General features: G+C 42.9%; 2 protein-coding genes across 4 annotated transcripts; one reads left to right on the top strand and one right to left on the bottom strand.

Annotated features, from left to right (window-relative positions):
- Positions 1 to 299: 299 nt before the first annotated feature.
- On the top strand, positions 300 to 16777 carry LOC115570308 (phosphatidate phosphatase LPIN2). 3 transcript variants are annotated; one of them, XM_030398795.1, is made up of 20 exons: positions 300 to 410; positions 5702 to 5902; positions 7001 to 7096; positions 7382 to 7677; positions 7764 to 7880; positions 8043 to 8169; positions 8272 to 8722; positions 9552 to 9651; positions 9872 to 10059; positions 10377 to 10470; positions 10557 to 10626; positions 10715 to 10798; positions 11075 to 11154; positions 11627 to 11783; positions 12335 to 12483; positions 12619 to 12705; positions 12803 to 12955; positions 14237 to 14351; positions 14519 to 14622; positions 14711 to 16777. In XM_030398795.1, exons 2-20 carry the CDS (start codon positions 5711 to 5713, stop codon positions 14853 to 14855), a joined length of 2805 nt encoding a protein of 934 aa, XP_030254655.1. In that variant the 5' UTR covers positions 300 to 410; positions 5702 to 5710; the 3' UTR covers positions 14856 to 16777. The 3 variants fall into 3 exon arrangements, with proteins under 3 accessions (XP_030254655.1, XP_030254653.1, XP_030254652.1); XM_030398793.1 differs by lacking the exon at positions 300 to 410 and adding an exon at positions 3672 to 3857 and having other exon boundaries at positions 14717 to 16777; XM_030398792.1 differs by lacking the exon at positions 300 to 410 and adding an exon at positions 3674 to 3857.
- emilin2b (elastin microfibril interfacer 2b) lies at positions 16729 to 27650 on the bottom strand. Its single transcript, XM_030398791.1, has 9 exons — positions 27485 to 27650; positions 27212 to 27337; positions 25159 to 25340; positions 23353 to 25053; positions 18270 to 18479; positions 18131 to 18187; positions 17995 to 18045; positions 17795 to 17911; positions 16729 to 17593 (listed from the first exon to the last, which is right to left on the bottom strand). The coding sequence occupies exons 1-9, from the start codon at positions 27604 to 27606 to the stop codon at positions 17262 to 17264; spliced, it is 2898 nt and encodes a 965-aa protein (XP_030254651.1). The 5' UTR covers positions 27607 to 27650; the 3' UTR covers positions 16729 to 17261.
- Between the last annotated feature and the right edge of the window lie 172 nt (positions 27651 to 27822).

Consider the following 27822-nt stretch of genomic DNA (forward strand, 5'->3'; position numbering starts at 1 on the left):
TGTCACAACGTCAAGATGTTACTTCTATTCTTAAATTCTGTAGATAATTTCCTTTAATTGTTACATATTGCACCTTTAATTGATAATAATCCAGCATGATGTATGACACAAAGTATTATATAAATGTTGTAAACATCCCATGAGACCTTTTATTCTCAGCACTGAGCATATTGTTGATGGCTGTATTTTAGAGAGTGATGCTGGTGGAAAATCCCGAGCCCCCCTAATAAATATGTAATAATTAACCTCAATAATTAACCTCATCATGTGTCCTCCCGCGTTCATCACGTGCAGCCTGGGCGCTGCGGGGTCACGTGGTGTTGTCGGCTTCAGTTCAGAGTCGACGAGCTGCCGGCGGAGGAAGCCGACTGAAGGTGGGACTGCCTGCGGGTCAGCCTCTACTCCGGCAGGTAGGATGGTTTCCTCAGCTATTCTCCTCCGTATCCTCATTAAACACCTGTAGATGAATACGAAATAAACGGGGATGTGTGTCACTGCTGGTTAATGTCGCTCCTCTGTGCCGTGAACACACCGGCAGGGGAGTCGTTAAAAACCTTCCGGAGGAGACGTTGAAGTTAGCGGCTTGTTTGTAACTCGTGTTTATCGCTTCTGACGTTTTAGAATATAAATATATGTTGTTATATACAAGCCTCGCATTAACTACTGGAGCCTACGACATGTTGTTGCTTTATAAAATTCAAGTTTCGCACAGTAATGTCCATGATGTCATATTAAACCCCTCTCCATGGGTCCCTAAACGCCTCATGGGTTTAATGGCGAAACTGCTTTGCTGTACCTGAAGACTTCACATCACCTACAGGTGCATTTGAACAGATTTTAATTCACTTTTTGGCGATATCACGAACTGTGTGCGGTGGTTGGATTTGTTTTTATTGTATTGTTCACAACCGATGGCTAATTGTTTGCAGGATTTATCATTTAATTGTGTTAAACCACATCCTGTCAAACAGAGATAAGGAACCCTATTGTGAGATAGATCTGTGTACTGTGTTGTATATCAATTTTCCTGAGATTTAGGCTATTGTAACTCTGTATTTCTTGCTGTTTTTCCTTCTTAAAGTCAGCTATATAGCTGATTGACTAGTAAATCTGGAGAATTTCTCATAATATATTTGTTTCCTTAGAGATAACATCATCTACACATATTAAGGTCTTTTTAAGAACTGTCATTTTTCAAGATAAAATGCCAACCACACCTGATTTGAGCTCCTCAAATGGGAATAATGTTGGGTTTTATAACAGTAACAGTAAATAACTGTAAAGTACAACATGCATTGCATAGTCTAAAACATTGTTGTATTGTATTTGTCAGAAATACAGTTTGTGGTTGTTGCAGTAAAAAGCTGCAGACTCAGCGACGTAACGGTGGTCCAAACAACAATTGGCTGATGCAGGATCACGTTGGACAGTTGGACGTAAATGAGCAGGACAAACGTGCCGAGACAGGGAAAGCTAGATTTGTACTAAGCTTGTAAACAGGATTAACACCTCTTAAGGTCCCCTCAGTGTGTCGCGGATGAGACCTGGTTGTGCTGGTGTTGTGTCATGAAGCACTGGGGCATTTTGTTATGTAGGACAATCGGGACCTAAAAAACAAAGCTTTAGGAGGTTGGACAGCTTGACTATATTTGCACTGTGAGACGTGTAGATTGTTGTTTTAATGGGAGGCTGTAAAGCTTTTAAGTTTTAGTCTTTTTGAATGAAGAGAAAGCAAAACTACATATCCATTTTGAAGTATACTTTCAGTTTTCAAATGTCTTTCTTTCTTTTGCTTTGTCTTGACCTTGGAGACAATAGTTGAATAAACAAACTTAACTCAAGAGACTGGTCTACATCAGCTGGAGCTTTCTTTTGCTGCCTTTTTAAACTAGAGCTGAAACAATAAATCAATTCATCAGTTGTGACTTTTTGTACATATCTAAACGACTTATTAATAAATGTATATAAGCCCGATAATTTTGCTGACCTCAATATTGGCCGTTGTTAGTGAGGGCTGGCATTCGGAATCGGGATTGGAAATATCGGTGAAACTATATCTGATATATAGAGCAGATAATACAAACCAAATAGCTTTTACTCTGAAGTTGGAGGTATGCATCTTTTTTAAAAATAAAAATGTGTACTGAAGTACAGAACTTAAGTAAATGTACCTTGTTACTTCCCACCTCTGTTGTATACATGAACATTAGAATTGATCAGGGAGAAAAACTAACTTTAGTTTCAGTTTATATCAAGCCCACAGAGACAAACTGTGCAGAACATCGTACCACTACATCTTTATTCAAGTGCTGTGGCAGAGCCGTGCTATATGAAGTGCTGTGGGAGTCAAAGCTCTTGCTAAATTTGGTACGGTGTGTAGTTCATGTAGACAGTTTGTAGTCAGCTCACTGGAGAGTTCTGGTTATGCAGCGTTGCTATCGGGCCCGATGACTCTCATCTAGACACTTCTGCTTTGTCCATTAAATGAGCAGTGCAGTTTCACTCTACAATGTGGTTCACTCGGGGGGGGGGGGGGGGGGGGGGGGAAGCCACAGCGCATTGTAGGAACACAGTGTGATACTATTATCAACTGGTGCTCAGCAGACTGGAATAATGTTTGGTTAGTTTAACAAGTTATCAGTCAGTTACAGCTAAGACTCAATTACTTAATAGCAATGTGGGTGTTGGTCCTTGTCCACTACTTCGGTCCAGACTGAAATATCTTGACAGCTATTGAATGGATTGTCATTAAGTTCAGACATTCGTGGACTCCAGCAGATGAAGCCAGAAGGATGAAGTGATCCCATATCTCTTCATCTCGCACCACCAGCAAGCCAAACATTTCACTGACTGTATCTAGTAAAATATCCCAATGTACTTGACTGGTTGGCAAAAAGCCCCCAGAGGATGAAGCCCACTGACTTTGATGATCTCCTGACCTTTGCTCTAGAACCACCAGAAGGCCAAAGTGACTGTATCCACTAAAGTATCCCAACATACTTGATGGATTGGCACAAAAAATTAAAGTCACCAGAAGATGTATCCTAACAATTTAACTGCCATTTGTGGTTTTGAGTAAAAATCCTTGGCAGCTATACTTACTTTAGTGCTAATTAGCAAACTTTAGCATGCTAACTGGCTACATTTCAGCGATGAACATGCTAAACATTTATCTGCTTATCATCAGCATATTGGCATTGTCTTTGTGATTGATTGTTGGCAGTTAGCAGAGCTGCTAACATGGCTGCAGACTCTCAGAGTTTGGTAGATACATTCATGGTTTTCTAGAGGATGAATCCTGATGACTGACTTTTCATGTCGCTCCACCAACTGTGTACATTTATTTCATTTCATAATCGCTGCCTGTTAGCTTCAGATGCACCTCAGCCGAGATTAATGTTAACGTACTATAGCATTCTTAGACATATTAGCATGTCAGAATGATGGGCTGTACCCTTAACACACTAAAATGCAGCTTGTGTGTGCCTTTGTCATTGTTTTTCACGTTTGAGAGTAAATTATTTATGTGGCCTAGTCAAACAAATAATTGATAGATTAAAATTTCCCCTCAAGCTGTTTCTCAAAAGACTTTTTGAGCTCAGGTTGGTGGTGACAGGGGGCCGGTGCTCAGGGAGCTTATGTAAGCGTTTTATGGTTCAGGCTTGGGGTAATTTTCCTCCAGTCGTGTTAGACGGGTCTCAGAAGCTGTGGTGCATGGCACAGAGCAGGAGCAGGGTGGCTGAGCAGGCCTTCGCTCAGCTCAGTCCTGTTGGGGTGACATGGAGGAGCTTTTACAGAGGTTTCCTGGAGAGCAGCTGCAGGACCGGCAGCTGCACCCGAAGTCCCCCTGGACTCTGGTGAGTTGGGGTCTCCGTTAGACTTTAATTTGAATATGCAGAGTAAATGAGTTTTCTTTATTGTGGCTCTCATTAAACTCTAATGACATGTAATGATGGACTTTATTTCGATAGTCTTACTGACTTCGACTCTGGTAATGACTTCATCCATACCACGGTTTTAACTGTAATCCTGACCCAGCTTTTTAACCCAGTCTTCTTCTAACCACCTTCCTATTAGAGATATTGGACAATGGGTACAATGATCTAGTGGATAATCAGAAGAATAAATCACAGTATATATAATTTTATTTTGTGATGGAATTATGCTTTTCACAATACTTTTGTTATTGACCTACAAATACAAGTCACTGACTTGATATCGCCTGTTTACATGTAACTTCTGTTATTGGAGCCCGAAAGTCCAATGAATTAATTATATTTTTCTTTATAAAGCAAAAAAGTTCAATCAAATATTACCAAAAAGCTGTCAACTGGGCCACCATTGCAAATACAACAACAAAATACACTGAAGGCAATGAACACTTGACATAGACAGAATGACAAAAATGTCAGTTTAAGTTAATCTGCAAACAAATCTAAATCATCTCATGGTTTCTATCACCCTATAGCTCGATGTATTTTATATTGTCAGTAGAGTTTTAGTGCCACACTGTTTGTCACATGATACAGTTCATTATCAGAGAGATACTGTATGTGAGTCAGGTCATGACTTCTGTTGTTTAGTTCCTGGTATGCTGAATGTATTCATCACAGCTATATTATTGAAGTCATTCCCATCAGATAGTTATATTTAGACTGTATTTCCCTTTGCCATCAGTTAAGTGTATTAAGAGTTCAGTTGGTGCAGAGGCTGCCGGTTTAAGAGCCTGAATGGTTTCAGAGTCCATCCAGCTGGTATTCAGCTCTGATTCAGTCAGCGTAAAACTTTGTCCTGAACACTGAAACACACAGGTAATTGTTTATATCAGTGATCGCAGTAGCAGCATGTATAAAACTTTATTTTCATTTTCTGGTTGACACACGGGTGAAAAGATGTTGTTTAATCAAGCTGAACCTTGAATTTGTACTTCCAACAGATAAAGGCTGCCTATCAGCAGAATCACTGCTAATTGTTTTGTTTTTATACATCAAGTCTGTAGTTACTGTTAGCTTGTTAGCTCAGTTAGCCGTGCAGTTCGCCAGACAACCAGGGGGGTGCTGGTGTTTGCACTGACAGTACAGGAGCTTTGGAGCTCTGGGAGAAAGAGGTTTTCAGGGCTGGGGCTAGCTGTGTAGCATGCTAACATCAGTAGATATCTCATCAATACAACATCTAGACGTCTTTGATTTATTATCAAAACGGTTATTTCATTACATTCACCTTATTACTGCCACAAATGCATTATAAGTTGGACAGAACGATGTATGTATGACATTCAAAGATCCAAAAGACATACTTGTTTTTAATGATCACTAATAAAGAAGTGACCTAAACTTAAAATAGCCTGAGTAGCTGGTGCTGTATTGAACAAAACCGGGTCAGTTTGAGAGCGTGGTCCTTGTGGGGACAGAAACACACACTGTCCGCTCTGCTCAACCTCGTTGCTGCCTTCGAGGGCCTGATTAAGTCTCCATCAGCTCAGGACTCTGTTCAGGAAAATGGGACAGAGCCGCTGCGTTTAGGGACCAGCATGCATTTCCTTTGCATACTATTCTGAACAACAGGAGCCGTGCTATTGGGACACTGGCCTAGTAAAAGAAAGTAGAGGCTGGTTTTCATTCTGCTGGTGTTAAACTTGTTCAAAGTGCAGAATTTTGTTCTCACATTTATGCTTATTAATGAAGAGTGTTTTTGCCGACAGGTGGACACCATGAACTACGTGGGGCAGCTGGCGGGCCAGGTGCTGGTGACAGTGAAGGAGTTATATAAAGGGATCAATCAGGCCACTCTGTCAGGCTGCATCGACGTGATCGTGGTCCGACAGCCTGATGGGACGTTCCAGTGCTCCCCTTTCCACGTCCGCTTTGGAAAACTGGGAGTGCTGCGCTCCAGGGAGAAAGTGGTGAGTGTCCACATTACTCAAAGGAAAAAGATTATCACACTTTTGAAAATGAATGTCACAAATTGCTGACGTTTTTCATACAAATCTAAGATGTAAAACTGACAAGTGACAAGAAATGACGCCAAATTATCTGTGCAACTAAAATGATTTGCATCTCCAAATCTAAAGCAAAAGTCAGTGGCAGCATATCAAGTTTCACTCCTCCTGCTTTCAAAGCTCTGGCGTTGATGCTTTAAAAACATGCAGTAAAATGTGGGATAAGCATGCAGATTGAAGCGGCTCATTTCAGTGTGTTGTGATGGTGCTGCATGATAGATTTCTCTGCTCTCCCTCTGAAGCTCTCTCAACATTACCATCCACTCTCTGCTTCTCAGCAGAGCAGATCGCCCTTCCTGTCTATTTTTAGACACTGTGTAGTTGTCAGCTGACTGCTAAGGTGGGCTACACAGACTAAAGCTCAATTTAGCCTCTTATTCCCAGCCCGGTAAGATTCATCCCTTTAAAAAAAAGTGTCTTATAGAAAAGCCTTTATCTGTACAGACTTACATGAGAGCCTGACAGTACAGGAAACAGTCTACACTTTCACTTTCAGTCAAGATGTGAATCATCAAAAGCAGGAAAAAACAGAATAAAACCAGATTGTGACCTCTTAGCCTCTCATTAGACATCAGCTTCTTGCAGACAATTTTAGCAGATTTTTGGTTCATTACTGATAACTCTTCACATACCTTACATCCTGTTTGGTTACTTGTGTTGTTGACCTTTTAAACAACCTAATTCCACTCAGGCAGCGCAGTTCCGAAAATACCCTGACTGTTAATACACGGATAGAAACTTCTGCTGTATTGTGAAAACTGCAAGCTTTCGAACAATCTGTTCTCTATTTTTCTCCCACTTAAGCCTAATTCTTCAGGTAGATCTGCGACACAGTTTTCTTTTCATCAATGAGCCGCATTGTAGAAAAAGCAAGTGCAGCTTTTTTTGGTTTAAAAAAACCTCATTAATGCCTGCTAAAACCGGCAACCATCTGAGGAGAACGTGATGAACTCTGCAGTAATTCTAACAGAAATGTGTTTGTTTGTTTGTTTGACTCTGCAGATTGACATAGAAATCAATGGGGAGCCTGTGGAGCTGCACATGAAGCTCGGAGACAATGGAGAGGCCTTTTTTGTCCAGGAGACAGAGAAGCACAATGTGAGCTTGATGTTGAAATTGCAAAATATTTTAATGTTTATTTCAGCTGAACTTATTTACTAATAGCACTCAGTTACCAATATAACAACATCCAACATTTCTTGGACGTGGACTTGGTTTTCTTTTCAGTCATGCTGGTAGGAGTGGCACTGTCAGTCTGTTAGTGTCTCAGAAATTACTGGATGGATTGCAATAAAAATTTGTGCAGTTGTGTCCTACGCTGAAATAAGCAAAACAAGCCAAATATGAATAAATAAACATGATTTTTTTTTTATCTCAACACAGGAGATAGTCCCAGCCCACCTGGTGACCTCGCCCATCCCCACAGAAGAGGCTTTATTCAGGAGCAGAGAGCCCAGATGTGTGGGACCAGCGGTGGACAACAGTCAGCCTCTGAGTCAAGACGACCCGTCCTCTGGAAACCTGCAGACCTGCTCCAACACTGCCGGCAAGAAGAGGAAGAGACGCAGGAGGAAGCACAAAGCCGAGCCACGCAAGGAGGAGCAAACCACATCTGCAGGCGGGGAGCTGGAGCTGTGTGAGCTCAGTTCAGACGAGGAGCAGAACACGCAACATGGACGGTCAGTTAATATGTTCAGTTTAAAAGCTGCGTTTTTATGCATTGATTGGTGTAAAAGTTGTTGATTTAATTGTTTCCTGTCTTTAGAACATCTTCACTCTCCTTGATAAAGGACAACATGGACCACAGGCAACACTCCCCCCTCACCGCCCTCGAATGGGACAGCTACCCTTTCTCCGATGGAGACTGGTCCCCTTGCACTACGTACGGCCGCTCCACTCTGTCCTGTCAAATATTTACACAAACGCAGAGAAACGATGAGACACAATTTCCATCCAGTTCATCAAAACCGAGTCAAAGCCGAGTAAAACAAATCACTCCCACAAGTTGTTACAGCTGACTCAGTGGAAATGTGTTTGTTTACAGCAGGGAGATGTCCGAGCCCATGTCGCCCAAGAGTGACTCCGAGCTGATGGTGAAGCCTGCAGAGAGCATGCTCAGGGCCGAGTCCCACATGCAGTGGACCTGGGGAGAGTTTCCAGAGTCCACCAGGGTGAGGCTGCTAGAATCTGATCTAAACTTTGGTCTTTGAAACAATGAAGATTTGTGGGAATATTTTCCAAGCCTGCCTTGTTCTGTTCTTTCTTGTAACCAGGTCAACAAAAAGGACAAATCAGAGTCAAAGACATTGACCATCACTCCCTCTGAGAACACACATTTCAGGGTTATCTTGAGCACAGAAGCCATGGAGGAAGAGTCGAGGGAAGGACAGAGAACCACAGATCCTGTTTGCAGCATTATTAAACCAGAACCTCGGACCATCAAAGTTGATCAGCACAGTCACAAACCACAACCCCCTGAAGTGTCGTCAAATAATACAGACATTATCAAGCTTGAGCCAGAACTTTCAAATTTACTATCCAGGAGCTTTTCCTCTGAGCCCCATCCCTCGAAATCTGAACTGGTTGCAAAAGCGGTGCACAAGGCTCGGTGGACGTCTTCGCCTCCTAGTCGCAGGGACAGCGGCTCCGCTGCCAGTGGAGGCAGTAACGAGACTGGAGACTCTGCGGGAGTTAAAGGCAGCGACTCCCCCAGCAAGAGGAGAAGTAACATGACTTTCTTTATAACTCTGAAAATGTGTTTTTATAGTTTCTGTGTATTGTGTTCATCACTGAAGGAAATTACAGTATTTGTTATGCCTCTGCCCCGGTGATAGATGTGCCCGAAGGCAGGATGTTTTCAGGACCTCACAAAACACAACTTTTGGACAACAGTTAAATTCTGACAATTCTTTTATGCAAATGTCTAAGAGGATAAAATGACAAAACTACGACAATTTATTTCCAAAAGGTCCAAAACTTAATTGTGACATCATAATGTTCTGCAAAAATTGCTCTGGCCATGATTGAGTGCCATAGCTGATAACGGTGAACTTTAAATATTTTGGTTGTGGAAAAAACAAGACATTTGAGGAATGCCAATATCTCATGATAACATATTTATGACAAGCGTCAGAAGGTGGTACAGAACCACATCCAGAGCTGCTATATAAGAATACTGTCATTAAATGAGTACACTGAATCTCACGAGGGAACATTTTAGACTACTGTCCCTTAAAGAAAATAGAAAAATAGATTCAAGTGAGTTTTAAATGGATGTAAAACTTGAATTCCATCTGCTTATTTGACATGAAAATTGTACAAAAACGTATAATGATTTTATTAGCTCCATTATTCTGAGTTTGCTTTGGAAAGAAAACTCCAGATTCTTTGATAGTAAACTCAGCTCGACGTAAGTGATGTGAACAGGAAGGATGTGGTTTCCATGTGGGCCTGAGTTCAGTGTTCAGTGTCTGCGTTCACATGCATCAGTTTAAAGGAAGTGAAAAGATTTCGGAGTAAAATTACAGTAATCTCTTCTGCTGCTTTCACAAAGGTGTGAGGAAGAGGAGCCAACATCAGGGCCCTGAAGATATTTACCTGGACGACCTGAATGCACTTGAACCGGACGTTGTTGCTCGGTACTTCCCAAAAAGGTACAAAGCCCAGCAGATGGAGTCATGTCACCTCATTCAGGATTATTTAACTATGTATGAGTATATGTTCAGGTGGTGACAACCTTTGAATGTAGCCACAATATTGAGTTTTGATACCCCGCCCCACCTGGAAACAGAACCTAGACAAATGAAGTGAAAATGGCTGCAGCTATTGTCACGACTGTGTGTGAAACTGGACTGTCTGTCCGTGTGTCTCCAGTGAGTCTGAGCAGGTTCCTAAACACTGGGTGGAGATGGGGAGGCGCTCTGGATCTCAGTCTCCTCAGTCTGTGGGCAGCGCGGCAGCAGACAGCGGCACTGAATGTCTGTCCGACTCTGCTGGCGACCTCCCTGACGTCACCCTGTCGCTGTGTGGAGGTGTTGGAGAGAACTCAGAGATCTCTAAAGGTACACAGAAATCTCTGTTAGCTTCTGCAACACTGACAAAACAGGTTTCCTCATAGGTTTGTCTTGAAAAGCAGTAGTCTTTATTATTTAAAACAAAATGCAGGATGGAAAGGAGATTTTGAGCAGAAACTGTTAACTGTTATTTAAAAAACAATGTATTGCTTCTTGAATCATTTCACTGCTCTGTACCTGTGACACATTTTTACCTGTATTTACACATTTATGTCTTAAATTTTCATATTTCTTTGTTGTAATCCTCATTTTTCCCAAAGATTGAATGTAATTACGTACATTTACTAAGGTTTTTTTCATCCCAGATAAATTCATGGAGCACATCATCACCTACAATGACTTTGCAGAGAATCCAGCAATCATCGACAATCCCAATTTGGTGGTTAGAATTTCAAACAGGTGAGTCGTCTTACCTTCTAATCTAGTCAGTAAATGGGGGGACGCTCATCACACATCACATCTTAAAACAAAGCTTTTTCCACCAGGTATTACAACTGGACGCTGGCAGCTCCGTTGATACTCTGCATGCAGGCTTTCCAGAAGAACTTACCAAAGGTATGCTCTCAGTCTAATGTGCCTCACAGCATACTGTCTGATTTCACATCATGTCTGTTCACACGTGAATAATTTATGTAAATGACAGGCTACAGAGGAGGCCTGGGTGAAGGAGAAGATGCCTAAAAAGTCTGGACGCTGGTGGTTCTGGAGAAAGAGCAGCGTGAAGCAGGTAAGCCAAAGGCTCTTAGGGAAAGTCACTGCTTCATCTGTGTGTTTACAGTGGGAATCCTAAGCTGTTTGAGGAGCTTTGCATTGTAAATGAGTTTAAACAAATGAGGAACAGGTTGCCCAAATGCATCAGAAACCATTACGACAATGTTTTGCATTATTATTTAAAGACTTTTAAGCTTATGAAAGAGCCTTTTATCACAAATTTAACCCATCATTGGTTTTAAACTCTGGTTGTTTCTCTTAAAAGGTTGCTAATGTCTCTTTCTCTCTTCAGTTATCATCAGAGACCAAGTTAGAGAGGCAGGAGTCTCTGACCAGAGACAGCCCTGCCCTCCACCCGGCCCCAGAAACACAGTGAGTCAGCAACAAAGCTCTGGCGTCCTCACAACTGTACAGTCACAGCGTTGGGTAAACATGTCCCACAGAGGCAGGATTAGCATGTTAGTCAGCGAGCAGTGCAGATGATTTATGACTCAGAAACTCATCATCAAGAAACGAGGAGGAAGATGCTCTAAACAAGGCTGATTCTAGTTCTAGCTGGAGATTATTAAAGATGCATCCAGTTTTTGTATGAAGTAGAAACAAAGACATGCTGCATATCTGAACAGAGTTACTGTACAGACAGACGAGGAGGTCTGCTGCCCTCTGGTGGCTCTAAATGATTCTGCAGTTGTGCCTGAATCACATTATCTACTATAAATCTGTATTTATGTCAGTGCATTGTCTCATTATTGTGCATATTTAAACATGACACACTTCTCTGTCTTCATCACAGGCCAAGTTTGCTCTCATCTGCTTATCTAGACATTGTTTTCCCCTCCTACAGGCAGAAAGCAGTCGAGTGGTCCAGCGACGACGAGACTAAAGAGCTGAACACTGTGGCACCTGCTCTGACCCCCACTGAGCATGTGCAGACAGAAGGCCCGGCCCCGGCGCCGTGTCACTCCTACAAGAAGTCCCTCCGCCTGTCGTCTGACCAGATAGTAAGATCACTGACACTGCCAGTGAGACTAAATTTAGGCAAAGGCAGAAGCTGTTTTTCTGATTATGTGTACTGAAGCCCAATGAAGAAGGTTGACTGTATATGTCTCTTTTATTCCAGCAGTAGTCGATGCTATCTAGATGAAGTACATGAAGACGGGACACAGAAACACATTAACATAAACGAGTGACAGAGAAAGTTACACAGACTTGTAAATATAAGCTGTAACAATTATAGGTTCTCGCTGGATAGCGATACATGTAGACATAGAATCTCAACGATACTTTATTGTCAAACAATTAGAAAGTATTTATTTTCACATGCCATGGTCACTTTAGACCTTAAAACAAACGGACACATTGTCTGACTGCACATGTGAAAACATCGAATAAAACCTTTTGCAGCAAAAGAGAACAAAGCAAGTTTTGCCTCAAGTGAGTCTGCTTCGGTTGGTGCTGAGAACTACCAGTTTGAGAAAGGAAAACATTTGAGGATATGACGTTAGAAAGAAGTGGCTATTCTTTTAAACTGCTCTCATTTCCTGTCCTTCAGGCCAGTCTGAAGCTGAGAGAGGGGCCTAATGATGTCACCTTCAGCATAACCACCCAGTATCAGGGGACGTGTCGCTGCGAGGGCACCATCTACCTGTGGAACTGGGACGACAAGGTCATCATCTCTGACATCGATGGCACCATCACCAAGTATGAAAACCTCTAAATATCCGCCTACTGATGATTATGTTGTCTTTATTCTTAGACAGCAACAAAAGTCAAATCTTCCAATCTCAGGCACAATATTTCAAATGAGAAGTGTGATAAAGAATTTTCTTCCCACAGGTCTGATGTGTTTGGTCAGATTCTGCCTCAGCTCGGGAAAGACTGGACTCACCAGGGAATCGCTAAACTTTACCACTCAGTGCACGAGTAAGACACAGGCGACGAGTTTCCTTCTGTCAGAGTACAAATGTCAGACAGTGAAGTGGAAGAATTTAATCTATGAATAAATATCTGCCTGCTGCAGGAATGGTTACAAGTTCCTGTACTGTTCGGCCCGAGCCATCGGCATGGCCGACATGACCCGAGGATATCTGCACTGGGTGAACGACAGAGGGACTCTGCTGCCTCAGGGACCCCTCATGCTGTCTCCCAGCAGCCTCTTCTCTGCCTTCCACAGGTGAGAAATCATCTGTATAGTGGATCTCTGGCATCAGCGTTTCTGCTTTTCATTACTGGGTCCTCATTTAGAAAAAGACTAATGATTAGTTTTGATCGTAAGTAAGAGTGAAGCAGTAATCCCACGTGTAAGAAGTCATTTATAGAGGTTACTATGACGTGGAAATGACCTATTTCTAAGCAAAGAATAGACTTGACTGAAGTGATTTTCCTGTCGATCATGTAGCTTTTTAGTCCACTGAACAACACATGCTGCCTGGCTTTGATCTCAGCTGCAGTCACTGTGATTTTTTCCAATAAATCCTGATTTGTGCTGCATTACATGAGAGGAAACAGCAGCAGGTGCCATCAGCTTAAGTTGATTTGAGATTCATTGATCACAGATGCGTAAGTCACAAATAATATTCTGAGAAGCAGCTCAAGCTACGTTTTTTATACTCAGCATCTTTTAATGATTGAATGTGAGCACAATGTTGGAAATGATCTTAAGGCTGAAATAAAGCTTGAATCTAAGAATATTTTTAATGAACGAGAGCCCTGCTCATCAGATCAGTGGAGACATGTCTATTGTCAGAGATTCGTTTTTGCAGGAAAAACAGTACAAATAATGGCTGACTCATTTTCCGTTAGGTGACTCATTTCAGTTCTTCTGGACATTTTTATATGATTTGTGTGCAAAAATTTTAAATAGCACAATATTTCACTCTATAATTTTGTGGAGTGGAAGTAGAAAGAGGCATGTGAAGAAAATCCTCAAATAAAGTACCTTAAAGTTTGTACTTGAGAAAATGTACTTAGTTACTCTTGGCCACTATTTGTCACGTAATCCCTGCTCTGTCTAGCAACTAAAGACTGATTTTCTCTTTTCTCTTTATACATTTACTGTTTGCTGAATTAAGTAACCTATTTTATCGTAATTCAGGATCGTCATTGACTCTATAAATGGTTATAAATGATACATTCGTCTGTGACCTGTACTGTACATCATATACAAATTGCTAACCTTAGACATAGTGTGTCAGTTAATAAATTCGACAGCTTCTCGAGTGGCCGAAGCCAGGCAGCAACAACCACACCTGCTTTTCAGAGTACTGTCCAGAGTGGAAACACAAAACAGATCTTGCGTTTAGATCCAGTTACCGCGGGTAATGTAGTGTTTTAAGGGTACTATGTTGAAAGTACTTGTGGAGAAAAACAGCTTAATTTCATTAGGGTAGGAAACTCCAGCAGCAGCAGCAGAAGGTCAGAGATTGAGTCTGTAATCGTTTCTTTCTCTTGTCAGAGAGATCATTGAGAAGAAGCCTGAGAAGTTCAAGATCGAATGTCTCACAGACATCAAGAACTTGTTTTTCCCAAACAAAAATCCTTTCTACGCAGCGTTTGGAAACAGAGCAAGTGTAAGTGTTTAGTAAATCATCTTTGTTTATGTATCACTTTAAATGTACATAACAGATTATGTTTTATTAAAAATCTGGGATTTACTTACAACAGTAGTATAATGTTTAGTCCCACTGTTGTTTAGCCTCCATTACACTGACATGATCCTCCCTGTCTTCTGTTTCAGGACGTGTTTGCCTACAAGCAAGTGGGTGTGCCTGTGTGCCGGATATTTACAGTGAATCCCAAAGGAGAGTTAATCCTGGAGCAGGCCAAAGGCAATAAAACATCGTGAGTACCGAACCATCACTGGAGTCATTGTTCTGGTCGCTCAGACAAACGTTTATTGTTCCCATCATGGCTGGTTTTTATTTGACAGATACAGCCGGCTGAGCGAGCTGGTGGAGCACGTTTTCCCCTTGCGGAGTTCACAACACAACGCCACCTTCAGCTGCCCCGAGTTCAGCTCCTTCTGTTACTGGAGACAGCCCATCGCTGAGGTGTGCTTCGAGGAGCTGCTTTAACTCGTATTAATGGTTCAATACTTGAAATCAGCAGAACTAACTGTTTGCACTGACTTCATACTGAGAAGTCTTTGTAAAATCTGCGAGCCACGTTCTTCTTTAGTGGAAAAGTTTGGGATATTACTGTATTCCATGTCTTCACAGTTAAGGCTCATTCCCTTCATGCACTTGCAGACTAGTTTTGGTGTTATTATGAGGTGTGTTCGAAGGCTCTGTCAGCTTCTGGCACGAAGGAGAGCCAAATGTGTGACATATCAGTTGTTGTTCTTGCCGTCTGTTATGAGAAGATTTTGCCTGAGCACTTATTCAGGGAGTGGATTCGCTATAACTGAGCTTAAACTGGCCACCGACAGCAGCTGTGTTCAGAATCACACACTAACACACTGACTACTACATGCTCATCAGTATGTAACAATGCAAACATTAACGTGAATGCCCTCTCAAGTCAGAACAACAACTTAAAAAGTCCGAGAAGACGAAGATTTTGCTACACAAGTTGCCAAGTTTACATCATGTGACGCTGAAACATGCTGGACGAAAGCTGGACTTCATAGTATCGTTTCCTTAGAGAACTTTGTAACTCAAATACTGGAGACAGCTGTCAGCGTGATGTTTGAACACTCTGAGCGATAAAATGCAAAACAACTTGCGTCCATTTTGCTCCTACATTCTAAGTTCAAAGTGAAAGTGACCCATAGGAATAGTACTTGAGTAAAAGTATCCAATATTTAATGAGCAAAAGTAAATAACACACATATTTACATGTTTGGACTGTAAACTATGTAGACTGATAATTGCCCTGGCTGAGTGTCTGATCTAACATTCAACATTTTTCCCATCATCAGAATCAGTGTTTTTTATCCAATTGCTGATAAATTACATAAATACATTTAAGTGAATGTATTTATTTATACATTTATACACAATGACTCCAGTAATTTTGCCAAAATGTAGTGGAGAGTGTGGCATGATGGACGCAGCTGCCATTTAACTTCAAAGAAAAGATGCAATGCATTTTGGGACGTTGCGTGTGTCCTGTAAGCGGACATGCACAGATATTCTTGCTAGTCTTGTCCACAAGTTCTTCTTGTGCAGCACGTTGGAATGCGATTCTGAACACAGCCTTCACTCCCTGCCTTGAGAGCCGTTGTGAAAAGTACAAGTTAATATTTATAGCTGCTTTGTTTTCATTCTTTTAAGGCCTTATTCATACTTAAAGGGTCTTATTTCAGCTGTAGAAATGTAACATCTTTACGTATTTGCTCTGAAGCTTCAGGAATTTGCACTATCACAGTATGCTTGAAAAAAGAAAACTGATTCGGCTCATAGTCAATTAAAAAAAAGGACTATTAGAACAGCAGATAATGCTCTTATTCGGTATTAAGTATTTTTCCAAAAGAAAAATGTAGTTAGAACTACAGTTGAAACTATTTTTGATGAATTTTGAATCATCTTCGCGGATGTTTTCACCAGACTTCTGCCATTGTGAAAACTGCAGTATATTAACGTTAAGTCTGTTTTGTTTTTATTCTGCTCAGTGACGACTGACAGAGAGATGTAATTCTTTCTATGAAAGTGATAAACTCTGTGTGAAGTAAACACACAACATTCTCGTAGTTCTGCTGCTTCAGGTTCTTTCTGTAGACTGTTGTTTACATCGTGATGTAACAACGTTTGCACAAAGTACGTTCTGGATGATGTGTTTGATAAATACATTCAGCTGTTTGATCGCCTTTCTGTCCGTTAGTGTGAGAGTTGAGCTCTGAAGACATAAATTATTTAAAGTCATTTTCTAGCGTGTTAAAGCTGTAGAAACCTACTGTACATAAACTGTGTGTTTACTGAATGTATTGTAGTGATGAACTGTAAAATCAATTGTTGGATGATGCTTTAATAATAAAAAAAAACATTTCAGAGAACAATCAAAGCTCATTTTCAATATTATTGACAATTTTAGCACCAACAAGAGGAGTGTGAGTTTATGTAAACTGGTATGAGCTGTAAGATGTGAGGAAAAACAAACTGATTTCGGCTATCGGCAGCCAATCAGATCAACTTGAAATCAGATTTTGGCACAAACAGTTCATTAACATGAGTACAAGAAAGAAATACTGGGTGGTGTCCGTACAGGGTAAATACTCTGTTCAGATAAACAACATTTAAATGTCAGAGCAACATACTGTTTGTATTTGTAAGATCTAGGTCAAAGACAAAACTCCATGAGGAAATATAAAATCATTGCAGTAAAAACACACTATATATATATATATATTAGTACTTATTGTAGAATCTCACATATAATTTGGAGACTGTATTGTGTATTCTCAATACTGAACACTGTGCTCCACTTACAGAAAAGTGTCTTTGCCTTATATATACTGTCGAGTGTCTTTTAAAGTGTCGGGGCTACCGTTTGGATGGGCTGGGGTAGAGCAGCACGGCGCTGAAAGACGACAGGATCTCAGAGGAGGCAGAGGCGGCGAGCTTCCCGGCCGTCTGGACGAGTCCTACTCGATCTCCTCTTCTCAGTGGCAGAACCAGGCTCAGCGACGTCGAGCTGCTGCAGTTACACTGACCATGTGACGGCGGTGATGCCGCTCCCGACAGGAAGCCCATGGAGTCCAATTTCTGGACGCTGCGATTGGAAACGGAGAGGACAGCCTCGACCTTCTCGCCTCGCTGGGCCGTGAGTACAGCCGTCAGCAGGTAGCGCCCGTCGGTGGGAGCTGTGAAGATACCTGAAGACACAGAGAGATCTCTTAATACACACAAGGACCACCACTTAAATCGAGAATGAATATCTCAATTCCCATCAACTATCCACAGACTAACTCTATCTTGTTCTATGGCCGGATCGTTTGGCCAGGTTTCTAGTCAGTCGTGTCGGGCATTGTTCCGATTTTTCATACATTTAACAGCCTAAACAACTTCACAGTCACCTGTGTGAGCGTCATAGTGTCCTCCATCGTTGACCAGCACCTTGTTGAACCGAATGATTCCCATGTCTCCCTCGGACAGCGGCAGAGTCAGACCAGCTGAGAACGACATCTTCTCACCTGAGCACAGGACAGAAAACATCACGCACCAGCACAGATTATGTTAACAGAGGCAGGAAACTGTACGATGAACAAACTTTAACCTGCGGCCTGGTCGGGTTTGTGTGGTGACGGTCTGTGAGGCAGGTTCACATCTGTCGACCAAAAAGACAGTTAGTTTGATCCTCTGTTGACAGACTCGGCTGTGACACAGTAGAATAAAGCTACAGGAGTATTTACCTGAGGTGAGGGGCGTGCTGGACTTTGGTGTGTCAGTAAACTTGCTGTTGGGGGACGCTGTGAAGTAAAACAGGAAGATGAGACACGAGAGACAATGATAGGAAAGAGGAGAGATCAGGTACGTGTCGGTGGGTCTCACCCGGAGCTCCAGCGAAACCCTGAACGGGCTTCATGCTGCCGTCCGTCCCCTTGGGCAGCTTGGACGGGATCATCCTGCCGGGGGGTCCCGCCTCTCCGGTCTCCAACACAGGCGGCTGCGGGAGGGAGGAATCAACGGGACCCATCGGCACTGGAAGGGTCTTAGTTGAACCCTGAGGAAGTCCTGCGTCCTCCACAGGAACCTGAACACCTGCAGACGACAAGATAAGGCGTTGAGTGATGGGGCTGAGGCAGCAGGTCAGCGAGAGACCAGATGTTCTGAGGTCAGATGTGTTAACAGAGCAGCTGGTTTACACCGTGACTCTTAAATCTCCCGGCGCCAGCTGAGTGTAGCGTTGTGATTCTCAAACCGGGGTCAAGGCCGTTACAGGGTGTCGTACAAGGACCAGCAGGGGAGAAAGAGTGGAGGGCAAGTCAAGTGAAAAGAATCACGTTAATGAAGGAACAACAGGTTGATCTGATGATTTCAGGGAAGTAAAGATTCAGGGTTTACGGGATTTATTCTGACCGACTGACTCATCGAGCAACCATGTCAGTGTTACGACAGATATGATGAAGTGTTTTGACCTCACTGTCAACATCACAGGAGAGATGTGTGTCCGGCTAATTTGAAGCAGCTCGTGTTGGATTTTCAATTTGCACATTAAAGGCAAAATATGTAACATTTCTGCATTTAAAAAGTCTGAAGAGAACTAGACCGTCTTTTCAGATTTTGTTGAGTTGTGGACTTACCAACAACTAAGCCGAGTCTAATTGCATTCAAGGTGTTGGTGTGTTTCATTTGGTCGCCCGAGGCTGGGTAAACATCCGATGATTCGTCAGAGAACGAGGAAGGAAGTTGGCAAACGTGACATTCACCTCGTCTGTGAACTTTACTGCCCGAGCCGCATCAATTCTCAACTCCCATGATTCCACACTGCCTGACTTCATGCTCAGGCTGGGAAGCGCAGATGTGTTGTGTTCAAGGTATGAGTAAATATAAATGTCGGAACTCGGACACATTTATATAATTTCACCGCATCCCAAATAATCAGCAACTAAAAAGACGATAGGTGAAAATCCAGAAGGGCATCAGGCGGTATTCAAAGGTAAAACAACATATTTGGTAACAGATATGTTGTTCTATCTTGACGCATAGCTCGATGTACCTCTGTATTTTCACTATCATCATGTTTTCAATTGCTGATCAATCCGGAAGTGGTGATAAGATAAGAATCTGGAACTTGAAACCTGGAACACAATAGCACAGTACGACATTTGCCTCTCGAACCCTGAGTGTGACATCAGAGGAAAATGACCAACCCAATATTTCAGCCTGTTTCACTTTTGAAATGGCTGACAACAAAAACAAACCTAGGATGAAAGACATCCAATCACATCCTGTGCTGTATTTCCACTTCTTCACTTTGATTTCCACAAACAGAAACACAATATCATGTTTATGTTTATATTGTGCTACTGCTGACCCTCATTAACAGCTAGCGAGCGATCACCTGAACCCGTCATTAAGCACATAAACAGAGACAATGACAGACCGCTGACACATCTGCCATCACAAGAACGATCGGCTCTGACTACATGTACAGCTGCTGCATTCCTGAGAACCAGCGCTGACTTTATCAACAGATCAGCCCTTCTGGCCGGGGGGCACATAGTCGCTGTTACCCTCTGCTGTCCCGAAAAGGAGCACCAGCACATAAAAGGCATACCAGCAGCATACCGAGGCACGGCCACATGCTCAATCACCAGACAGCTTGTCACCTCACCCTGGGGAAAAAGGGTAATTTACTATAGAGGGCCAGAGAGAGAAAAAGTCTGCCTGTTAAACTCAACATGTGGAGGGGAGCCGGTGTGTGACCGTTAAACAGCACAGGGGGTAACAAAAAAAAAAAAAGTCTGCGTATGTGCACATGTGCTCGACTGGTCGCTGCTCATATAAAGTCAGGTATGTGCTCCAGTGAGTCGACTTTGATTTCGGAGGCAAACTCAGGATGTGTGCGCGTATGCCAGAGTGTTTGTCGCGATGAAAGAGGTGAGCCGTCAACAAATGGATCCGCTGTCGACCACAGATTTGGAGGATGCAACAGCCCCCCTTCTGTCACAAGAAAAAGGCCACTTCCAGCATTACGTACCACATCATAATGACTGCATCTCAATGTGGTGCATGTTGACTTAATGAGTCACCGTCAGCCAAAAACACACCGGCCTCTGAATACATCTGGGAGTCGATACGGCCAGCCTCTTGCGTCAGAGAATCTAACACCTCCCCTGTCGGGAGCCGCCGGACACTACAGGCTGCATTGTTCTCGAGGGCGTTCTGTCGGGTTCCGTCTTGTTTTCGGTTCACGAGGGTTATCACTGAGCTCGACCACTGAGCAGACCGTGTCACCTTACAAACTGCCTTATCTCTCGCAGGTCGCTGACCCGCCAGCTTCACCACTGAGGAATTGTCAGAAGCAGGAAAGTATGTTTCTTATCTCGGAGCATCCTCATCACAGAGCTCTTGGAGGCTGTTGTAAGTTGGAGGAGGCCACTTTGTCAAACACAAGGAGAAGGATGGGCTTTAATACAAGTAGAGAGGGATTAGGAAACATATACAAGTTATATATGCACACTGAGGAGTGCACTTCTTAGTGTATCGCTCCACGTATGTAGATATCATGTCATATATCATATCCTGCTACTGAACACTGGTAAATTCTTTGTTTTTTTTGTAATTTGTTGCTTGTTTCTTTTATGCAAAATATTATGTTGTTTGTTTTAACTGTGTTGTTTTCTCTTTTTGTGAAACTTTCGATGCTGCTGTCTCAGCCAGGACTTTCTTTTAAAAGAGACTTCGTATCTCAGTCGGAGTATTCCTGGTCGAAAAAATCCTTTCGGTCCTTCTATCCTTGTCCTTCTAAAAATGTTCTCAAGTTTGAGCAGCTGTAACACTGGAAAAATGTGTCCCGCTGTTGATTGAAGAAATTATTTTTTAAAGCAAATTATCAACGGCTTATGTATTTCTTTCATTTTTGTGTCAACAAGCTGTAACCAGTCAAAGAAAGAACGTCACGATCAGTATGCAGCGAAAGCGACAAAAAATCACTTAAAGACTGCCAAATTGCATCTTCCTTCGTCTCCTTACTGACCCTCTTATTTAAGGTTCACAACCGGCGTGACATCATGGTAAACACATTGACAAACGGCCCGTGGGACCGAGTGCAGCTCTGTTTATTTCAACAGGAAAGGAGCTCAGCCGTGAACACTTTCAAAAATGTGAGAAAAAACTGCAGATGGGACCGAACAGGGTGTGAGGAAACAAAGATACGAACGTCGATCCAGTAGCACCTAATCTAAACACACCGAAAAGCGCTGGGCTCTGGAATAAAGACGCCCTCGAGTGGATCACTGATAAGCTTTGTGCAGAAATCTCTCCGTGATGAACTGCTTTTTCCAGTCTCTTCAGATAAGCGTGCAGGGAGAAAACAAGATGAGGCAGCTGGCAGGGCAAAGACAAACAGAGAGCCAAAGAGCCACTTGTCACAATGGTCCCTGGTAACATCACTGAGCGCGAGTGGAAATCATGAATAATCGCGCTCCCTCTTGCAAAAACCTCCGAGTGACAGCATGATGAATTAACCTCCACGTTATGACAACAGTCGTGGGGTGGAGTGGCAACGTTTTCCCAGCCATCTCTGATTCAGAATTTGGCAAACAATGAGAAAACTGGCATCTCAGAACTACCGGTGACTCAGAAAACAAACCTCTGGTCTGACTTGGACTGGAACCAGGACTGTTTTATTCCAGCTAACCTCCCATGAGATTCGGGAGTGGATCATGTGCTGCCGTATCACCTGCCCCATAAACCCGCGACTGAAAACTAGCCGGTCCCAGAGGAAGAGACTCGGCTCGTAAACGCTATGGGCGTACTTCTAGTTCTGACTGTGGGAGCCGGACAAGTCCAGCTCGGTCTCACAGGCACCATTAAGGAACAGGCTCATACGAGAGGTATGCAACATATGCACCGATATGAAAATCTATGCTCTCAAATATGCTTACAGCGACACAATAATATCCAGCCCTGAGGCTAAACAAATAGCGAAAAAATCCACGTAATATTAAAGTACAGTAGGTGAACACAATCCCCTTGATGTAGAAACACGTGTCGAGTTCATGGACAAACACACTCTTGGAAGCAAACTTGGATGCACAAAAAAGCTGCATGAGCAATATTTCTTAATGCCAAGGCATTGCTCAACACAAGTGGGGTCTATTAAGTGAAGCATGTGTCTTCAATCAGCCCTGCCTGCTTTAACTGAGAACATGGTTAAAAGAAACTTCCTCTCTCTCACACACTCACACTCACACTCCAATATTGCGGCCTGTCCAACAACACAGCCAACCTGTGATACACTAACAGACTCCGGTCCAAGCAATGATCTAAAAGGTTGGGAAATGTTACAGCGATTTGATCACTAACTCAGCTTCAACTGTTGAAATTTCTCTGGGTAATGTGTCAGATTCAGTCTGACATGAGCCTGGAAACTATTGGTAGAGAGAATTTTTGCTGATTAGTGGCCTGAAGTTACATATAAAGTAGGGCTTGCAGGATACATTGTCTCATCACTTTGGGGCTCACCAATTGGAGGGTCGGTGGTCAGATTCCCGCCCCCGTATCTCGAAGTAAGATACCAAACCCCAAATGTCTTCCGAAAAAAGACCTTTCCCTTTCTTTTTCCGTTTCTCTTTTCACAGCTTACCTGACAATCAGAGTCAAACACCAATTCTACGTGCTCAATTGGCCAAAAAGCCTCCGACAAGGGTCGCACGTGGCCAACAGAGCAGGACACACCGCAATAACCAGAGCCACAGATGCTCACTGAGGGCCCCAACAGCCGACAGTCAACCTGGTGTCTCAGGACCTTTATTGTGATGTGGCCTAAGAGTTTTGGGATATGTGATTTGGTTGCCCCGTCCCAGCATTTCTGAAGTGCATTTAAGGAGATCGCAAAATATATATCGGTGTATTGTGATATCGCCTTGGACTATCATATTATGGCCAGTTCCTACCTACAGCTTACCTGTCTTCCCGGGATTGTTGTTCGTCAGCACCTGCAGGTCTCCGTTAGAGATGAGGTTCTGGAGGTTCTGACAGGTTCCCCTCAGTTCTCCAATGTTTCTTGCATGAGCTCCAACTGTACCGTTCAGGTGGTTGACACAAGTCCACAATGCGGTAACGTGTTTGTTCAGGCCCTCTTTGATCCTCTGAAGGCTGCTGGCGACCGGGTCCAGCTTGCTGCATAAACTCTCCATGCTGACGATGCGGCTGTCTATGTTGGTGATCTCCTTCCCGACATCTTCTGTTTGCTCCCTGCAGCGGTCGGCCTCGGCTTTTACCTCCCGGCGCAGCTCTTCGAGTCGGTTCCTCAGCTCCTGATGCTGAGTCCTGTGGAGCTCCAGAAGGTCTTTGGCCTCTTGCTCAGCTGCTGTTTTAACCTGACCCGAGGTAGCGTTGGGACTCTGAGACTGCTGGTGGACAATATCTGAAAGTGAGTCCACACGGTCTTTCAGATTGCTCAACTCACTGTGTACGTTCTCAATGCTTGTGCTGTCGTTGAAGAACTGCCCCTGGGTATCGAGATGAGTCTCCATGGCATCTATAGCTGCTCTGCAGCTCTGGAAGTCCCGTTGAAGGTTTCCTACAACAGTCACATTAGCCTTCGAGCAGAGTCGATCCAAGACATCAAATCGATCCTCTAGAGCTCGAACAGAGTCCTTCAAGGAGTTAAAGACTCTCTGAGTGTCAGGCTGACCACCAGACGGAGAGTTGGTGCTTGTATCTACAAACTGGGTGTTCAGTCTGTCTTCCATGGAGGCCAGCTTGTCCTCCAGAGTCTCCCTCAGGTCTTTGATGGCCTCTGCTTGCTCCATCTTCAGCTTCTCCACCACAGAAGTCTTCTCAGACGAGTTCCAATGGATCTCAAGGTTCTCCACACAAGCAAGAACAGAGTCACATACCTGTTCCTTTCCTGTATCAACCAGCTTGTTCTTAAGGTCTTGGATCTCGTTGCGAAGGTCTGTTTCCTTTGAGTCCATGAGCTCGGCCAAGCTGAGGTAGTTGGCTTCCTGTCCCTCACAATTTTCCTGAACGGACATGATTTTATAATCGCACGAGTTCTTCAGGTCTGCCAGTTTGATGTCCATGCCCTCCATTAACTCCTCTCTCAAGGCGCTGATCTTCTCGTCCAGGTAGCCTCGCAGGTCATTGGCTGGAGGAGGAGGGGGAGGAGGAGGAGGGGGTGTGGACAGATGGTTCTGGGAGGCCTCCATTAGCAGATGGATTTGTCCATCATGACGTTCGACGCGACCCAGCAGGTCATTCAGAGTGTTGCCCTTGGTCTCTAAATCGTCTGAGACCTGACTGATCTTGTTCATGACCTCATCAATCGGCATCGCCGGGAGCTCAAACGAGAAGTCCTGCACCTGAACAGTTTCGGTCTCCGCGCCCCTCGCACTGACAGGTTGTCCGACATTGTTCAGCAGAGTAACCAGCATTTTACTGGCATCCTCCTGGAATTCCAGTCTCAGGTTTGAGGACATGTCCGTCATTCTCGCCTGCATGTCGAGGACCATCTGGGACAGTCGCTGCACCTCCTCCTCCAGGTGTTGGGAGTTTTGATATCCGTCACGACCATGTGGCGTCCTGTGACCTGTCGCACCTCCGAAATGCCGCTCCCCGTCCCATGGATGGTTCCTCTGGCCTGCTGTCCGCTCTTCAGGAGCTGAGAACAGAAGGAGGGTTGGTACACAGAAATATAAATGTTTTTACTCGTACTTGTTTAATTTTGTTTCACATATTTTCATGCTACATTTCCTCGGCTTTTCACCTTGTTGGACTGGATTGTGTCCAGAGGCAGAAGGAACTCGAGGCAAACGTTCCACTTGGATTTGCTTCATGTCTTTCACCTCCATGCAATCGTAGCCCTGGTACCCCGGGCAGCACCTCCATGCCAGCTCTGTTACAGTCTTGTAAGCAATCTTATACATCGGCCTGAAGTGGGTCTGATATCTGTAAGCATTAAACCCAAAAATGACTTAATGTAAGACTTTGTGCAGCATTTCCTCTCTCGACAATAGAGTCTGTTTGTTGACTGACACATTCACAATTAATTAATCACACAGTTGGCAGGAAGCGGTTTTAAGACCACTTCTACTCCTATGAGGACACTGTTGGCCCACATGGCCCGTCCACTCGATGATTAATTGCATCTCGTGTGTTTTTGTTGCTCAATGAACACTGAAGCAAAACAAAGTCAGCCCATGTTTACCATTCATAAAGATTCAACACAGATGTCATATTTTTAAGATGCTTTAAGAAAAAAAAAAACCGTTTTGCATATTAAGAGCATAATAAACTGGCAATTAACAGCTTTTTTAGGTTCTACTTAACATTCTTGAGTAAATACTGATTGCACAGTGTAATGGCTATCTGAAATCGTCTTTCTCCACATAAAAATTGGTTATATGCCTCACTTTCCCTCTGCTAATCAGTCAGGATTTTCCCGGTGAAATAAAGGCCGAATCGCGGCACAAAGGAAGTGCATCTGCCATTGCACAACCAAAACAGGAAGAGGCATTGTTTTTTCTTCTACTACTGCACCCTGCTGATGGATGGGCATTCACTCAATGGGCAGTGCCAGTGTTGTGTCAAAATCTGTTGTGATATGTTGTGATATCACGGTCATGAGGTCCTTAATAAGCGTTGTTTAATAGGTAATAAGACCCTACAAGACTATCTAACTGTTAAAAACAGCAACATAAACATGTCTTTGTTAGGTCAGAGGATGTTTCTAAGCACTTGTTTAAGAAACTTGTTGACAGTTTATACAAGTGTAAGAACGTTTATAAAAGCCTCAAGTTTCTTATAATTGTTTATAAAAAAAACAAACATTACAAACCTGTTTATTGAGTTAGTTACAGGGACAGTGTTAAATCTTATATCCAACAAGATTTTATAATCCAAAAATAATATTGTTTATAATGCTTTTATTAACACTTCTATAGTCTTTCTAATGTTAATATGCATCTTATGGTGCTTATACAGTCTTATTATTACAAATTATTACAAAGATTGACACTGAATCAGACCGATGCTAGGTTGATCCTTAGTAAACAGTATATACATACATGTATATATATGTTTACTTGTACTTTTGATGCTTTTAATTTAATAACATCAAACATCAAGTACTATTCATACAGATAACTTTCACTTTTCCCAAGGTGATATTATAAAACAAAAATATTTATTGTAACTTGGGTATGACTTTTGGGTACTTTTTTTTTTTTTTTTTTTTTTTTACAACACTTCAAAGGACAAATCAATGTAATTTCATTGTGAATTAATGATGCAGATTCACTAAAAGGCAATTTGTTAGGGGTTTTCACCTTTGTTGGGTTGTTGCCTTAAAGATGCACTCTGTAGTTTTGGGCAAGAAATTTAAACCAGAAGAGAAAGATCTTCTATGACTAATTTTTTTTAATGCCTAAACAAACAAAATACACAAACTCTTTCTGTTTGCAAGACTGAATAAACAAACTGACTTTAAAGAACAAGACAATTTCATACGGTTTTCCTTTGTTTACATGTGGCGGACCCTGCCAGCTATCTAGCTTCAGACAGTGGTTTGGATTTTATTGTCCTCTGAGAGCAGCTTGTTTATTCAGTTATGGAAAAGATGGAATATTTCTGACCTCATTAACATTGTAAATATTATGAATTGAATGTATTCTCCAAAACTACATAATGCCCCTTTAAATATCAAAAAGCACACACTGTACAGTAAGAAGCAACAGTTTCATCTAATGTTGTTAAAAAATATTAATAGGAGTAAAGACCATCGGCCCTCCACCCGCCGCCCCGCACTTCTGGGAACTTACATCACTTGTGGCGCACAGTTTGGCAGCTCCGGGGGACACGGCAACACCTCCGGCTGCATGAAGCTCTCCGTGCCTCCAACCACGGCGCAGCTCACGTTCTTGTGCACAACGTAGGCGCACCAGTTTCTGCACAAAATCAAAAATTACTCCCCCTGAAAGTGACCGCACGCTCAAGTTTACGCACAGAAGAGGGGCAAATCAAACCAAGGACATTTTTTTTTTTTTTAAATTGACATGCACCCATGATATAAACTCTGGACATCCACTACTCACTTGTTCCTCTGGCGTGAGTCGGCGCCAGAATACGCGCTGCCCTGGAACATGTTATACTGGAAAGGTGTTCCACTGATGAGAGCAAGAGTTGCTAAAAAATGAACAAGTCCGCAGAGCTTCATGGTTAAACTGTTTTACTCCTGCAGGATCCAGTCAGTCAGTGGTGAAGGTCTGTGGTGCAGTGATCAGTGAAGGCACTGCAGCCCTGAACAAGCTCCTTCCCACAGCGAAGAGTGGATGTGACGTTTCGGGAGCCGCTCCAACACTGACAGATGACTTTTTTCCGCTCCTCAGATCATACACAAACCAAAGCTCACATCCAGCAACACAGTGTCAGA

The sequence above is a fragment of the Sparus aurata genome, chromosome 19 (genome assembly GCF_900880675.1).
Source record: "Sparus aurata chromosome 19, fSpaAur1.1, whole genome shotgun sequence".
NCBI classification, from domain to species: domain Eukaryota; kingdom Metazoa; phylum Chordata; class Actinopteri; order Spariformes; family Sparidae; genus Sparus; species Sparus aurata.

Bases quoted from the DNA above. Each gene is read 5' to 3' on its own strand.
- LOC115570308 (XM_030398792.1), top strand. From the start codon at position 3,780: ATGGAGGAGCTTTTACAGAGGTTTCCTGGAGAGCAGCTGCAGGACCGG. The intron at 7,881-8,042 runs GTACGGCCGCTC...GTTTGTTTACAG, and splicing joins GACTGGTCCCCTTGCACTAC to CAGGGAGATGTCCGAGCCCA. The intron at 10,060-10,376 runs GTACACAGAAAT...TTTTCATCCCAG, and splicing joins GAACTCAGAGATCTCTAAAG to ATAAATTCATGGAGCACATC.
- emilin2b (XM_030398791.1), bottom strand. From the start codon at position 27,606: ATGAAGCTCTGCGGACTTGTTCATTTTTTAGCAACTCTTGCTCTCATC. The intron at 25,054-25,158 runs GTGAAAAGCCGA...TTCTGTTCTCAG, and splicing joins ACACAATCCAGTCCAACAAG to CTCCTGAAGAGCGGACAGCA. The intron at 18,480-23,352 runs GTAAGCTGTAGG...TGTCGTCTGCAG, and splicing joins CAACAATCCCGGGAAGACAG to GTGTTCAGGTTCCTGTGGAG.